At 40.9% G+C, this 14,899-nt stretch overlaps 2 protein-coding genes across 2 annotated transcripts in view; one reads left to right on the top strand and one right to left on the bottom strand.

Annotated features, from left to right (window-relative positions):
* The window catches only part of LOC143285548 (uncharacterized), a 288,677-nt gene that overhangs the window by 229,448 nt on the left and 44,330 nt on the right, over positions 1–14,899 (bottom strand). The window lies entirely within an intron of this gene.
* Positions 1,373–14,899, top strand: part of LOC143285549 (ATP-dependent RNA helicase DDX1-like) — a 461,018-nt gene continuing 447,491 nt past the window's right edge. The window contains exons 1-10 of the mRNA XM_076592917.1: positions 1,373–1,468; positions 3,308–3,359; positions 4,278–4,341; positions 4,687–4,716; positions 6,182–6,272; positions 7,863–7,910; positions 9,284–9,370; positions 10,133–10,293; positions 12,993–13,065; positions 13,904–13,980. Of these exons, the coding sequence (XP_076449032.1) occupies positions 1,453–1,468; positions 3,308–3,359; positions 4,278–4,341; positions 4,687–4,716; positions 6,182–6,272; positions 7,863–7,910; positions 9,284–9,370; positions 10,133–10,293; positions 12,993–13,065; positions 13,904–13,980 (699 nt within the window). The 5' untranslated portion in view covers positions 1,373–1,452. The remainder of the gene's footprint in view (positions 1,469–3,307; positions 3,360–4,277; positions 4,342–4,686; positions 4,717–6,181; positions 6,273–7,862; positions 7,911–9,283; positions 9,371–10,132; positions 10,294–12,992; positions 13,066–13,903; positions 13,981–14,899) is intronic.

Raw genomic sequence — 14,899 nt, 5'->3', positions numbered from 1 at the left:
CCCAGTAATGAAAAAACATGTGATAAATGTCTCAGAACCGCCAGTTTTCTTGGTGATGAATTTCAGTATGTTTTTGTTCCCACTTTTTGACAACATCAGAAAAAAATATTCATCTGCATATTCATATATAGAACCCGACCAAACTCTATCAAATCTAATTACTGTTTCCTCAGAAAAAATATATATGTAAATCTTAAAGCCTTCGTCTCGACTATACGTGTTTCTTTTCAATAAAAGTTTGTTTATTGACAGGGGAAATAATATTGTCTTTTTCGAGGGAAAATTACTTGTTCATGCATATTTGCTTGTTTGCTCGTGTAGGTTTTTTGTGTTTGTGTAATTTTACTTTTTTTTCGACTTTTAAAATCTATTTTACATCAGTCGCTTTGCTGATAAGAAATGATGGTAATGTGTACTGTTTCAATGCTCCAAAGGGGAACATTGAATAAACATCGTGCCTGGTCCTGCCCTACCCCTCCCTCCCCCCCCCCCCCCACCGCCCGCCGCCCCCCCCCCCCACCCACCCCAACCCTTATCCCTCCTCGATATACACTACAGACTCAGTTTGAGTGGTGGTCTGGATTAAGGTCTTCCAGATGAACGACCAACCGCTGTCCTGAATGCGGTGCATGGAAAAAAGAAAACAACCCATGACAACACTGAAGAGAGCTTTTGATATTTGTTTTACCTGGTATGATAACTTGAAGAACTTTTCAGCAGTTCTAGTTGAAAAAAAAAAAAAAAAAAAAAAAAAAAAAAAAAATGTGGATCTGCACATTCTGCCAAGAAGCGTAACCCAACTCAGCTCAGTCAGGCCTTGAAGGAGATAAAAAAGAAATACCAGTGAATACAATAGAACACTGTGATGTCTGTAGCGTTGTTCAATTGCTACTGTTACTTGTCAACTTGCTAGCTTGTTTCTATGCTTTGGGCCAAGTAAATGAACTGAGTTCCGGAGTTTTATTCAGTCATTACAAACGGTACCACATTGCACACGCAGATTTCAGGGGAACTAACTCCTCCAAATTTTATACTATGGATTAACTGGTAGGGTTTTCCTCCCATTAGGTGCAAGCTACAAACACCATACACTGCACTACAACTACAACACAATACAATACTTATTGTAATAGTACTATACATGTCTGTTGTGTGCGTGTTCCTCTGTATGACTCGGCTATGCAAAAAAAAAAGAAGATAATCACAGTTTGAATTCATCACACATTATGAACAGACTCCCCTCTCCGCCATCCCCACCACCATAACAGTTCTTATTTCGACAGAGGTTCCCAAACAGTAAAATATTCTTTATTCTCAAAGTGTTCTATCAATCAGAGTAAACCGTTTATGGATTTTGAGTCGCTAGCTTCACTCGAATTCGTCTGCCTCTTGTCCCACTCGTGGCGCTGTCTAACTTTCGATCGGTCGACCGCTACTATTTTCTGCATCACGATGACTGCATTCGAAGGTAAAGAAAGTTGACACTGAAAGCAAACTTTTAGAACATGAAATTCTCGAAATGGTTTTCTTTTTTTCTTTGAAAGTTTCATTGTTAATAAGCGTATTTCGTTGCTATCGTGTACATGCGTATCAGTAAGAAGCGCGCTTTTGATTTGGTCTACCACAAACAAGATTTAATGCTGCTTTATTATTAGTAGTATCAGTATTTTTCACTCAGTCAGAGTCAGATACATTGTCGAACCCGCGGAACGCTTTGCACAGGTCACCACTACTGAAAATTGTAGATCATTGCAGTCAGCGTGTCAAACTGGCTGGCCCCGAGTGTGTGGCTGAACTCCGCCAGCTCCGTTCTTCTGATAGTCGACTTCTCAGGAGAAGATCTAAGACCTTCGGACTCAGGTCGTTTTCTTGTCAATCGCCAAAGACGTGGTGGAGCAGTCTTCCTGATAACTCCTTTACCACTTTCAAACCTGGTCTCAAAACTCACCTCTTCCCTCTGCAATACGTTTCGTTGTGGCAGGTCCACTCATTTGCCCGTGGTGTGCTTGACTCAGTTTCAGTTTCAGTTTCAGTTGCTCAAGGAGGTGTCACTGCGCTCGGACAAACCATATACGCTACACCACATCTGCCAAGCAGATGCCTGACCAGCAGCGTAACCCAACGCGTAACCCAACGCGCTTAATAATAGATAAGCTTACATGAATAAATAAATAAATAAATAAATAAATAAATAATAATTATAATATAGAAAAAGGTAGTAGTAATAATAATAGTAATACTAATAAAATGATAATAATAAAAAAAAATAAAAATAAATAAATAAGACAACAATGGTGATAATTAAGCGAATGAATGTAAAATATGACGACACACATTCACACATATACCCACACATGCATAACAGAAATGCACCAAACATGCAGTTTCACAGATATGAAAGTACAGTCAAATACATATAAACGTACATGAGCTCCAACACACACACACACACACACACACATTACCTTGCACCTCCTCCAACCCCCTCCTCCACACACTCATTTCTAGTCTACGTATCGCAGCTTCCACGGCACACACACACACACGCACGCAAACACACACTCACAGAGATGAACACTTACTTGTACAAGCACACACATATACGCCCATATCTCCCACCCCCAACCCCCACACATTTTTACAAAGATATATATATATATATATATATATATATATATATATATACACACACACACCCTTGTGCTTGACTGTGTTTGTATACATCATTACATGCATGTATACACAAACGCATGCATGTGTATGAATGTTTGTGTGTGTGTGTTCATATATTTGGTCGCTTGCATGTGTGTATGCACTGTTTTTGTTTGTGTGTGTGGGGGGGAGGGGGTGATTAAGGTGGTGGGGGGTAGGGGGGGGGTGGATGGGGGAGGGAGGGGGGGCTGATGTTTGAATTTATGTTTATGTGTATGTATGCATTGTGTGTGTGTGTGTGTGTGTGTGTGTGTAGTTTGCTTGTCACATTTTTGTGTGCATACTTAATATTGATGTAATGTTTTATGTAAGCAAAAAATGTATGTCTTTGTAAAGCATCTAGAGCAGATTTCTGAATAGTGTGCTATATATATGTATTCATTATCAGTATTGTATTACATTATTGCTGTGTATATATATATTTTTTTAATCATCAATGGAGGTTTCTCAGGCAGTTTCAATACTTGTATCATATTATTATATGTATTGTATTGTACCAGACTGTTAATTCATTGCAGTGTTTGTTTTGGTTTTAGTTCAACAGCTTGTTATCATACGCAATGTTAGCTTTAATACAAACACATATATTTTACAGAAATGGGCGTTATGCCAGAAATTGCCCAAGCTGTGGAAGAGATGGATTGGAGGTAAGTTTGAATGACTTCATCACTTTCTTCTTTTACTTGATTATTTATTTTTTGTAAAGTCATGAATTTATGATCTGTGAAAAGTGTTGATCAGATTCATAAAATTTGATACCTTACTTGTGACACTCTTGACCTATACAGAGACCTACTTGCACACTTCCTCATGCACACACATGATACACAGATATACATAAAATGACAAATGTGCATGCACAGATACATATGCACACAGAGAGGCAGGCAGACAGACTTTATTACTGTATGTTTCCATCTCCCTCTCTCTTTCTTGCACACAGACACACAGATAGAGAGACAGACAGACAGACACACACACGCACGCACGCACGCACGCACGCACGCACACATGACAAATGGATACAAGCATGCACATACACAGCATAACACATGAAAATATAACCACAATGAATAACTCAATAAATGATACACTGATAAATGAAAATTGTTCAGTATATGTTCAGAGCAGTACTTATGAAAAACAAACAAACCGGTGGTGACATGCTGATAACTGCAAAACATAAATTGACAGTGATGCTGATCCAGACAGACAGACAGACAGACAGACACACACACACACACACACACACACACACACACACACACACACACACACACACACACACATGACAAATGCATACAAGCATGCACATACACATCATAACACATGAAAATATAACCATAATGAATAACTCAATAAATGTTACACTGATAAATGAAAATTGTTCAGTATATGTTCAGAGCAGTACTAATGAAAAACAAACAAACCGGTGGTGACATGCAGATAACTGCAGAACATAAATTGACAGTGATGCTGATCCAGTGAAAGGTGACTTGATTCAGAAATTGGATCAGATATGGTATTGAACTCAACTTGAAGTTTTCCATCCATGTCAATTTCAGCTTGCCAACTGATGTTCAGGCAGAAGCCATTCCCATGATTCTTGGAGGAGGAGATGTTCTGATGGTAAGTGAATAGTTCTGTTAACTTACTAAGTCACGTACATCTGATTCGCATATTTTGTTTTTCTATATATGAAAACAGTGGAACTTGGATGGACTTAGGAAGAAAGAGAGTTAGGTTGTGCACTTAAATTGAAAAGTGATATTTGCCAAGAAGAACACACCTAAAATTTTTAGGTTAAAACAAAATCCATCCACATGATGTTCCTATTGTTATTATTTGTGTGTGTGTGTGTGTGTGTGTGTGTGTGTGTGTGTGTGTATGCATGGAATTGATACCTATACTTTGTTTTGAAATATGAAAAAAGAACAACCCAGAAACAAGATTTTTTTTTTTTTAATTTCACAGGCGGCTGAGACAGGTTCTGGTAAAACAGGGGTGAGTATTTTGTTTGTTGTGTTTGTTAACCTCAGCTTTTAATTATTATTTTAATAGTGTAGAGTTTGGTGGTGTTCAGGTAACAGGAAATGAAGCCAATAAAATATCAGTTATCAGGCAGTGTGGAGTGATGGCCTAGAGGTAATGCGTCCGTCTAGGAAGCGAGAGAATCTGAGCACGTTGGTTTGAATCACGGCTCAGCCGCCGATATTTTCTCCCCCTCCACTAGACCTTGAGTGGTGGTCTGGACGCTAGTCATTTGGATGAGACAATAAACCGAGGTCCTGTGTGCAGCATGCACTTAGCGCACGTAAAAGACCCCACGGCAACAAAAGGGTTGTTTCTGGCAAAATTCTGTAGAAAAATCCACTTCCATAGGAAAAACAAATAAAACTGCATGCAGGAAAAAAAGAAAGAAAAAAAAGGGTGGCGCTGTGGTGTAGCGATGTGCCCTCCCTGGGGAGAGCAGCCCGAATTTCACACAGAGAAATCTGTTTTGACAAAAAGAAAAAAATACAAATACAAATACAAATACTTTTCCTCTCTAAAATCTGCAAATCTAATCTTAGAATGCACTTGTTAAAACAATATTTTAAGCTAGATCTTTCTACAGCCTCCCCTCCCCTATGATATACCATCCTCAGACAGACCGTCTTTCCATTTATGTGTGCTTAAATGTGTGTGTGTGTGTGTGTGTGTGTGTGTGTGAGGTGGAGGGTGAGGTGGGAGAGGTGTGTGAGATGTGAGTTAAGTCACACTGTTTCTGAAACAGTATGTTTTAGAGAGTTTGTATTTTAACTTGCAAGAAAATTTTCTTTTCATTGTAAAGTATTACTCACTATGCCTTTGTGTTATGTTTAATGCACTTAGTGCAGGAGGGCAAATGCTGTACAAATGTTCATTATTATTATTATTATTATTATTATTAGAAGTAGTTGTAGTAAAAGTAGTAGTAATAGTAGTTGTTTGTCTTTGTAGTAGTATATGATAATGATTGTTATTATTGATCTTCTCAATCTTCTTGTTCTTGATATTCTCGTTCTTCTTAATATTAATATAAATCGGAGGAAAACCCGCTTTATTTTTGCAAGTTTATGAGAGTGTAAAGAAATTTTTATGTACTTTAGCCAACTTTTATTGTATTATATCATATTATAACATATCATGTCATATATCATATCATCTCATATCATAAAATGTCATACTTTAACATAATACAGGATTAAAAAAAAAAAAAAGAAGGAAGTTTAGCTGTCTTGTGTGAAAGAGGAATCTAGTTTCATGTTTCATCACACATACTGGTGATTGTATTAATTTTCACATTTCAACGTTATTGTTTAGAAGGTAGAAGAGGAGGGTGGGGTTGAATGGTGAGTTGGGGGAAGCATGGTTAATCTTGCGAGTTATTTCAAAATTACCTGACTAAAATTTCTAAGTGTTGTTATGTTGTGCTTTGAAACAACAGGCTTTCTGCTTACCCATTCTGCAAATTGTCCACGAAACATTGCTGGATCAGCGGGAAGGCAAAGGTGCTCGCAAGTCAGCGCATTCTGCTGGTGAGAGCAGTGTTTTTGAACAGACATTGTGCTTGTATGTTTGACATGATATGTATGATAGTCAGTTATATCCAACCTTGATTATAAGTACAGCAGAGGAGGCAACTGCTGTCCCTACTATCTGGGCCAGAATTTGATTGTAGTGGAGAGTGTATTGCCCAAGCTACATCCCCACTCTTTCTGCCAGGAGGATTTTAGGACAGTCAGCGTTGGGATGGTTCCCAAAGGCCACCTAGCCCTCAAGGCTGCGGCACTAAGAGCTAGTGCAGTCGTGCCTCCTAGTTTAAGTCGAATTCCCATTGCAGTGGAGAAAGCATTGTTCATATAACTGTGTATGATATATAATGATAAGAGTGATAATAAGAAGAAGAAAGATAAGAAAGAGTTGGGTGAGCTAGGTTTGATGAGGGAAATGTCTTGAGGGAAATGTGTCATGGGAGAAATGTGTCTGGGGGAAATGTGTCTGGAGGGAAATGTGTCTGAAGCCAGTGAAGGGAAATATGTCTGGAGGGAAATTGTCAGGAGGGAAATGTGTCTGGAGGGAAATATATCATGGGGGAAATGTGTCAGGAGGGAGGGAACTGTGTCTGGAGAGAAATGTGAAAGGGGGAATGTGTCAGAAGGGAAATGTGTCATAGGGGAAATGTGTCTGGAGGGGAATGTGTCAGAAATGTGTTAGGAGGGAAATGTGTCAGGAGGGAAATATGTTATGGGAGAAATGTGTTAGGAGGGAAATGTCTCAGGAGGGAAATATGTTATGGGAGAAATGTGTAAGGAGGGAAATGTGTCAGGAGAGAAATGTGTCAGGAGGGAAATGTGTGTTGAGAGAAATGTCAGGAGGGAAATGTGTCATGGGGAAATGTGTCAGGAGGGAATTGTGTGTTGGTAGAAATGTCAGGAGGGAAATGTGTCACGGGGAAATATGTCAGGAGGGAAATGTGTGTTGGGAGAAATGTCAGGAGGGAAATGTGTCAGGAGGGAAATGTGTGTTGGGAGAAATGTGTCAGGAGGGAAATGTGTGTTAGGAGAAATGTGTGAGGAGGGAAATGTGTCATGGGGAAATGTGTGAGGAGGGAAATGTGTTGGGAGAAATGTGTCAGCAGGGAAATGTGTGTTGGGAGAAATGTGTCAGGAGGGAAATGTGTCAGGAGGAAAATGTGTCAGGAGAGAAATGTGTCAGGAGGGAAATGTGTCAGGAGGGAAATGTGTGTTGGGAGAAATGTGTCAGGAGGGAAATGTGTCATGGGGAAATGTGTCAGGAGGGAAATGTGTGTTGGGAGAAATGTGTCAGGAGGGAAATGTGTGAGGAGGGAAATGTGTGTTGGGAGAAATGTGTGAGGAGGGAAATGTGTGTTAGGAGAAATGTGTCAGCAGGGAAATGTGTCTTGGGGAAATGTGTGAGGAGGGAAATGTGTAAGGAGGGAAATGTGTCATGGGGAAATGTGTGAGGAGGGAAATGTGTGTTGGGAGAAATGTGTCAGGAGGGAAATGTGTCAGGAGGAAAATGTATCAGGAGATAAATGTGTCAGGAGGGAAATGTGTCAGGAGGGAAATGTGTCCAGCTGATGTGGCAGTGCTTTGTGTGGACAGGAAGCCACAAGTGGAAGATGAACGCTCACGACCGAGGTGACGCTATGGGTGAGTAAATGGTGCAGAAGCTGTAACCCTGTAGGTATATTTTCTGATGCTCTCTTCACAACTCACTACTGCTACGGAACATCAAGTTAACTCACTCAGTACGGCCAGTCCTCTCTTCTCCTCTACACAGACCCCTCGGATGTCCAGTGGGTGTCTGAATGACCCAACCTTTAGCTTCCATCGTCAGAATTGTGGTATTCTTTGTCAACATTCACCTCTTCAGTATAAGAGCCTTCTGCTTGCAATATTGCAATATTTTGATGATGGTAATTGGGGTGAAACGCTGTTAATGTCGTCTCTTTCGCCGTTCGTATGGAAAGAGTTAACTGGTCATTTCACACCTCCCTGTCTTCACTGTTGTATCACACAGCATAAGCATGAACAGAACAAGGGATGGAACTCAGCCACTGACCTCATTTTCCCAAGCAAGCCAGGAAGACAGTAACTGGTCTTTCTTTATATCTTTCTTATATTTCTTTTTATCTTTTTTTTATTTGAAAGTTTGTCATTTGGGATTTGTTCAGAATGAATTAGTAAACAACATATAATGGACTGGTGATAAAGCGGTAAATGCATTCCTTAATTATGATAGTTATCATAATGAATACATGATAAACAAGTATTTTCAAATGATGATGGTATTGATGATGACAAGTAGTAACAAATCATGTTACAATGATGATGATGATGAGATAAAGCAGCAGTATGTTATAATGGTTATGGTTAAGAAGATGATGATGTTTATTTTTGTGTGTGTGAGTGTGCATGCGTGTATGTGTGCGTGTGTGTGTGTGTGTGTTCTCATGTGTTTTGTGTCTGGCTGATGTGTTATCGTAAAATGCTTTGAGAGGTTTGAAAGAGTTATAGTAATGAACTGTAACTATCATTTTGATTATAATTATGAATTAATATTATTGTTATTTTTTTTTGAGAGGTTTGAAAGAGCTATAGTAATGAACTGTAACTATCATTTTGATTATAATTATTTTTTTTGAGAGGTTTGAAAGAGCTATAGTAATGAACTGTAACTATCATTTTGATTATAATTATGAATTAATATTATTGTTATTTTTTTGAGAGGTTTGAAAGAGCTATAGTAATGAACTGTAACTATCATTTTGATTATAATTATGAATTAATATAATTGTTATTTTTTTGAGAGGTTTGAAAGAGCTATAGTAATGAACTGTAACTATCATTTTGATTATAATTATGAATTAATATTATTGTTATTTTTGTTGTCATTATGATGTTATGATGATGATTATTGTTGTTATTATCATTGTTATTATTATCGTCATTGTTGTCACATTTATTATTTAGATATTGTTATTGTCATGACTGACAGTGTTGACCTGTGTGTGCCATGACAGCCATCGACCCAGAGGGGACGCTGTGTCAGGCACGTGACGCTCAGGGATGGCACGGCACTCGCTCCAACAAGGCCGTCGTCGGAGGAGGTCAGAGGTCACACACATGTGTGTGTGTGTGTGTGTGTGTGTTTTCCACTTGTTATATGTTGTTGCAATGTGAGCGCAGTATTGTACTGTGGTGTGTCAGGCAAGTGGTACTACGAGGGGACGGTGATTGACAAAGGGCTGTGTCTCCTGGGGTTCTCTCTCTGTCTCTGTATATTTTCCCCGATGTTATTTGTGTTGTTGCAACGCTGGCATGGTATTGTACTGTGGTGTGTCAGGCAAGTGGTACTACGAGGGGACGGTGATCGACAAAGGGCTGTGTCCTCTCTGTCTCTGTATATTTCCCCCGATGTTATTTGTGTTGTTGCAACGCTGGCATGGTATTGTATTGTGGTGTGTCAGGCAAGTGGTACTACGAGGGGACGGTGATCGACAAAGGGCTGTGTCCTCTCTGTCTCTGTATATTTCCCCCGATGTTATTTGTGTTGTTGCAACGCTGGCATGGTATTGTATTGTGGTGTGTCAGGCAAGTGGTACTAAGAGGGCATGATGACGGATGAGGGGCTGTGTGGACTGGGGTTCTCTCTGACTGTGTGTATATATGTGTTTTTTTTCTCATGATGTATTATAAGTTGCAATGTGAGCACAGTATTGTACTGTGGTGTGTCACTGTCAGGCAAGTGGTGCTACGAGGGCACTGTGATGGATGAAGGGTTTGCGTTGCTTGTTTTTTCTCTGTACGTGCGTTTTCCCCCCATGGTATATGTGTTATTGTGACATGATGTGAGTACTGTGGTGTGTCAGGCAAGTGGTACTACGAGGGCACGGTGACGGACGAGGGGCTGTGTCGACTGGGGTTCTCCACAGGGCAGGCCCGCCTGGACCTGGGCACCTGCAAGAACGGCTTCGGCTTTGGGGGCACCGGGAAAAAGTCCTGTGGCAAGCAGTTTGACAGCTATGGAGAGGTGGGTAGTGCCTTTGTCATGGGGCAAAGTTTGACAGCTATGGAGAGGTGGGTAGTGCCTTTGTCCTGTGGCAAACAGTTTGACAGCTATGGAGAGGTGGGTAGTGCCTTTGTCATGGGGCAAACAGTTTGACAGCTGTGGAGAGGTGGGTAGTGCCTTTGTCCTGGGGCAAACAGTTTGACAGCTATGGAGAGGTGGGTAGTAGTGCCTTTGTCATGGGGCAAACAGTTTGACAGCTGTGGAGAGGTGGGTAGTGCCTTTGTCCTGTGGCAAACAGTTTGACAGCTATGGAGAGGTGGGTAGTGCCTTTGTCCTGGGGCAAACAGTTTGACAGTTATGGAGAGGTGGGTAGTGCCTTTGTCCTGTGGCAAACAGTTTGACAGCTATGGAGAGGTGGGTAGTGCCTTTATCATGGGGCAAACAGTTTGACAGCTATGGAGAGGTGGGTAGTGCCTTTGTCCTGTGGCAAACAGTTTGACAGCTATGGAGAGGTGGGTAGTGTCTTTGTCCTGTGGCAAACAGTTTGACAGCTGTGGAGAGGTGGGTAGTGTCTTTGTCCTGTGGCAAACAGTTTGACAGCTATGGAGAGGTGGGTAGTGCCTTTGTCCTGGGGCAAACAGTTTGACAGCTATGGAGAGGTGGGTATGCCTTTGTCATGGGGCAAACAGTTTGACAGCTATGGAGAGGTGGGTAGTAGTGCCTTTGGGGTGTGTTTGCGCGTTGTTGCAATACTTTGTTGTTGTTTTTTATGTGCCTGCAGATTTGCGTGTGTGGAATTCGGGCTTCTCTCTCTCTCTCTCTCTCTCTCTCTCTCTCTCTCTCTCTCTCTCTCTCTCTCTCCAGGGGATAGCTCAGTGGCCACAATGCAGCACCACCCATGTTTGTTAGGTCTGGTTTCTGTCTGGAATTATAATTTGTTGTGGGTGTTTTTTCTACTGAATGTTCCCAGGAACAGTTGTTTTGGCGCTGTGGGTTCTTTTACAAGCACAAAGTGCATGCTGCACACAGGGTGTTGGTTTATCTTCATTTCATCTGAATGACTGTCAGGTGGTGTGGGGAGTAAAAATCCTGGTCTTTGTGGGACTTGAACCCTCAGACTCTCAATTCGTTGTTGAGCACATTATCACTGTGTCACCTCAGCACTGTATCGTTTGTATGTGTGGTGTGTGTGTGTGTGTGTGTGTGTGTGTGTGTGAGTGAGTGAGTGAGTGCCACCTCAGCACTGTATCGTTTGTATGTGTGTGTGTGTGTGTGTGTGTGTGTGAGTGAGTGAGTGCCACCTCAGCACTGTATCGTTTGTATGTGTGTGTGTGTGTGTGTGTGTGTGAGTGAGTGAGTGAGTGCCACCTCAGCACTGTATCGTTTGTGTGTGTGGTGTGTGTGTGTGTGTGTGTGTGTGTGTGTGTGTGAGTGAGTGAGTGCCACCTCAGCACTGTATCGTTTGTGTGTGTGGTGTGTGTGTGTGTGTGTGTGTGTGTGTGTGTGTGAGTGAGTGAGTGCCACCTCAGTACTGTATCGTTTGTGTGTGTGGTGTGTGTGTGTGTGTGTGTGTGTGTGTGTGTGTGTGTGTGTGAGTGAGTGAGTGAGTGCCACCTCAGCACTGTATCGTTTGTGTGTGTGGTGTGTGTGTGTGTGTGTGAACGCGTGTGTATCACTGTATGTGTGTGCATGTGAGCATATCGGTTTTTGTTTTGTTACAGATTCAGATTCCAACACTGACTTTTGATGTATCCAGCAAGCGAAACCATGCTTGATCTAATAGCAAAAAACCAGAGATATTTTATTTTAGTCTGTACTTCTTCTTAGACTTGATCATTTTGAGACTGGAAGTAAGCTTTGTCAGAAACACATCCAGACTTCTCTTTGTCCATTTTCTGTTTGAACTGCTCTCAGAAACCATAAGGAATGCTGCTGAATGGGTTTTCAAACCACCAGCGATTGAACGCGAGGGAGGGATGACATATGTTACTACAAGAAGTGTCTTTAAAATCTACACTTATTTTGTTTATCAGCATCAAAAGGACATGTTAAAAGATTTTTTGTGTGTGTCTGTCCACCCGTAAGAGGTGCCATGGCAGACGTGATCAGGTGTTGGACCTCTGATTCAGTGTTCATCAGCATCGGGGCTCAAGGCCTCATATCGCCATGGTATCCAGTGCTTGGGACAGGCTTTTCACTCCAGTTTTTCCTCATTCCACCCTGATGTGAATGGCCTCCTGACTCCAGGCTGGAGACGGTTAGAAGGGCAGGAGAGGATTGGTCCTCACTTTCCTCAGCTGAGCTCAAGACAGTGGATATGAATTCACTGCCCTGATGGCTGTACAAGGCTATGAGACCTTCCACGACTAAGCCATTATTGTCGTTAGTAGGGGGCTTAGTAGGTGGTGTCCTAAGTACGTTAAAACAGAACAGGCACCACTGAACACCACCGAAGTGGCTCAGCAGCAGTGCAGGGTCTCCTCTGGTGTGTGGCCTCCTGGCGACCTAACATCAATGGTTCCCTGTGGACTGCCGACGCTGGAACTGCGACGGACGAACCCAGGTGTGGCCATGTATGGGGGAATCTAAATGAGCGACGTGGGAGTAATGCCACTGAAACGGAGCAGATGATGGGGCAGCAAAAAAAAAAAAAAAAGGCTATGAGACCTTAACCTTTAGTTAACCACCCTCCCCTCAGACCATTTTGTGATCTGTTTCAGCCGTTTGGAATGAACGACACTATTGGCTGCTATCTGGATCTTGACAGAGGAGAGATATCCTGGGCCAAAAACGGTATGGAAAGAAAAGCAGTCAACATTGTTTGGTGTGTCTGTCACTGTCTGTGTGTTCTTGAATTCTGATGTAAATCAAAACAGAAGATCACTGTATCTTTTTATTCTTATTTGGGTATGTTGTTTTTCTTTCTATTGAGTAGAAAAAACAACAACACACAAGCAAAAAACAAAACAAAACTAAGAAAACATTTTGGGGAAGCAATTTATGTTAGGAAAGCAAAGGGTATTGTTATTTTATATATTGTTGTGTGAAGTCTGTGTGCCAGCAAAGGGTATTGTTATTTTATATATTGTTGTGTGAAGTCTGTGTGCCAGCAAAGGGTATTGTTATTTTATATATTGTTGTGTGAAGTCTGTGTGCCAGCAAAGGGTATTGTTATTTTATATATTGTTGTGTGAAGTCTGTGTGCCAGCCTCTGTTAACTGTTTACCCTTGACTGGAATGTACAACTGTTAGCAAGAATAGCGTAACACTTTCTAGATTTCTGTTTTGTTATCATCTTTATTCTGCTGACTTATTTATCTATTTATTTATTTATTTATTTATTTATTTATTTGTTTATTATTATTTCTTGCTGATGTTGTTTGGAATGTAAAAGTATTGTGCTGGGGTGAAAGTGTATGAAAGTGGGAAGATTTATCAAAAAATGAAAGGTAACAAGATGATATAATCATTTATATATCTTGTTCATATATGTTTTCATCACCAGTTGTATAATTTATTTGCTGTCCCATGTATAATTTTATGGTAAAATACCAGTGCTGGTACTTAATATCCTCCCTGTTCCTGAAGGGTCCAAAGGGTTAAATAAAACTTGATTGTTGATTCTTGGCAGGGATCGACTTGGGCAAGGCCTATGATATTCCACCCAACATGAGGTCAGAGCAGTTCTACGCTGCTGTTGTCTTGAAGGTGAGTCTTTTCATCCCATTGTAGATAATTATGGGGGTTTGAGGCCCCCATTTGACAGGGTGTTGTGTCCTGGTGGGGGAACAACACTGACTTTTCTCACTCCATCCGTGTGTGAACATGTACCTGGCTTGGGTTGGGAAAGGTTAACAGCTGCACAAGGAGCTGATTGCCCCCTTCTTATATAGGTATTCTGCTAAGTGGTGTTGCCGTATGTACAAATTTTCTTGCTCCTCTATGCTTTGGGGGGTGTATATGTGAATGTTGATGTGTGTGTCTCTGTGTGTGTGTGTGAATGTGTGTGTGTGTTGTGTGTGTGTGAATGGTAGTGTGTCTGCCCGAGTACATAATAACAGTATGAATGTGTGTTGTGTGTGTGTGTGTGAATGGTAGTGTGTATACCTGAGTACATAATAACAGTATGAATGTGTGTGTGTGTTGTGTGTGTGTGTGTGAATGGTAGTGTGTATACCTGAGTACATAATAACAGTATGAATGTGTGTTGTGTGTGAATGGTAGTGTGTATACCTGAGTACATAATAACAGTCTGTTTTGTGTCTTACTGTGAGAAGTAGAACTAAAATGGCAATGTGAATGCCAGAGTATGCAATAGGCTAGTTTGTGTTTTATCATGAAAACTAAAATGGCAATGTGAATGCCTGAGTATGCAATAGGCTAGTTTGTGTTTTATCATGAAAACTAAAATGGCAATGTGAATGCCTGAGTATGTAATAGTCTAGTTTGTGTTTTATCATGAAAACTTAAATGGCAATGTGAATGCCTGAGTATGTAATAGGCTAGTTTGTGTTTTATCATGAAAACTAAAATGGCAATGTGAATGCCTGAGTATGCAATAGGCTAGTTTGTGTTTTATCATGAAAACAGAAATGGCAATGTGAATGCCTGAGTATGTAATAGGCTA

Source organism: Babylonia areolata, chromosome 9, assembly GCF_041734735.1.
Source record: "Babylonia areolata isolate BAREFJ2019XMU chromosome 9, ASM4173473v1, whole genome shotgun sequence".
Taxonomy (NCBI): domain Eukaryota; kingdom Metazoa; phylum Mollusca; class Gastropoda; order Neogastropoda; family Buccinidae; genus Babylonia; species Babylonia areolata.
This window is presented reverse-complemented; position numbering and strand designations above follow the sequence as displayed.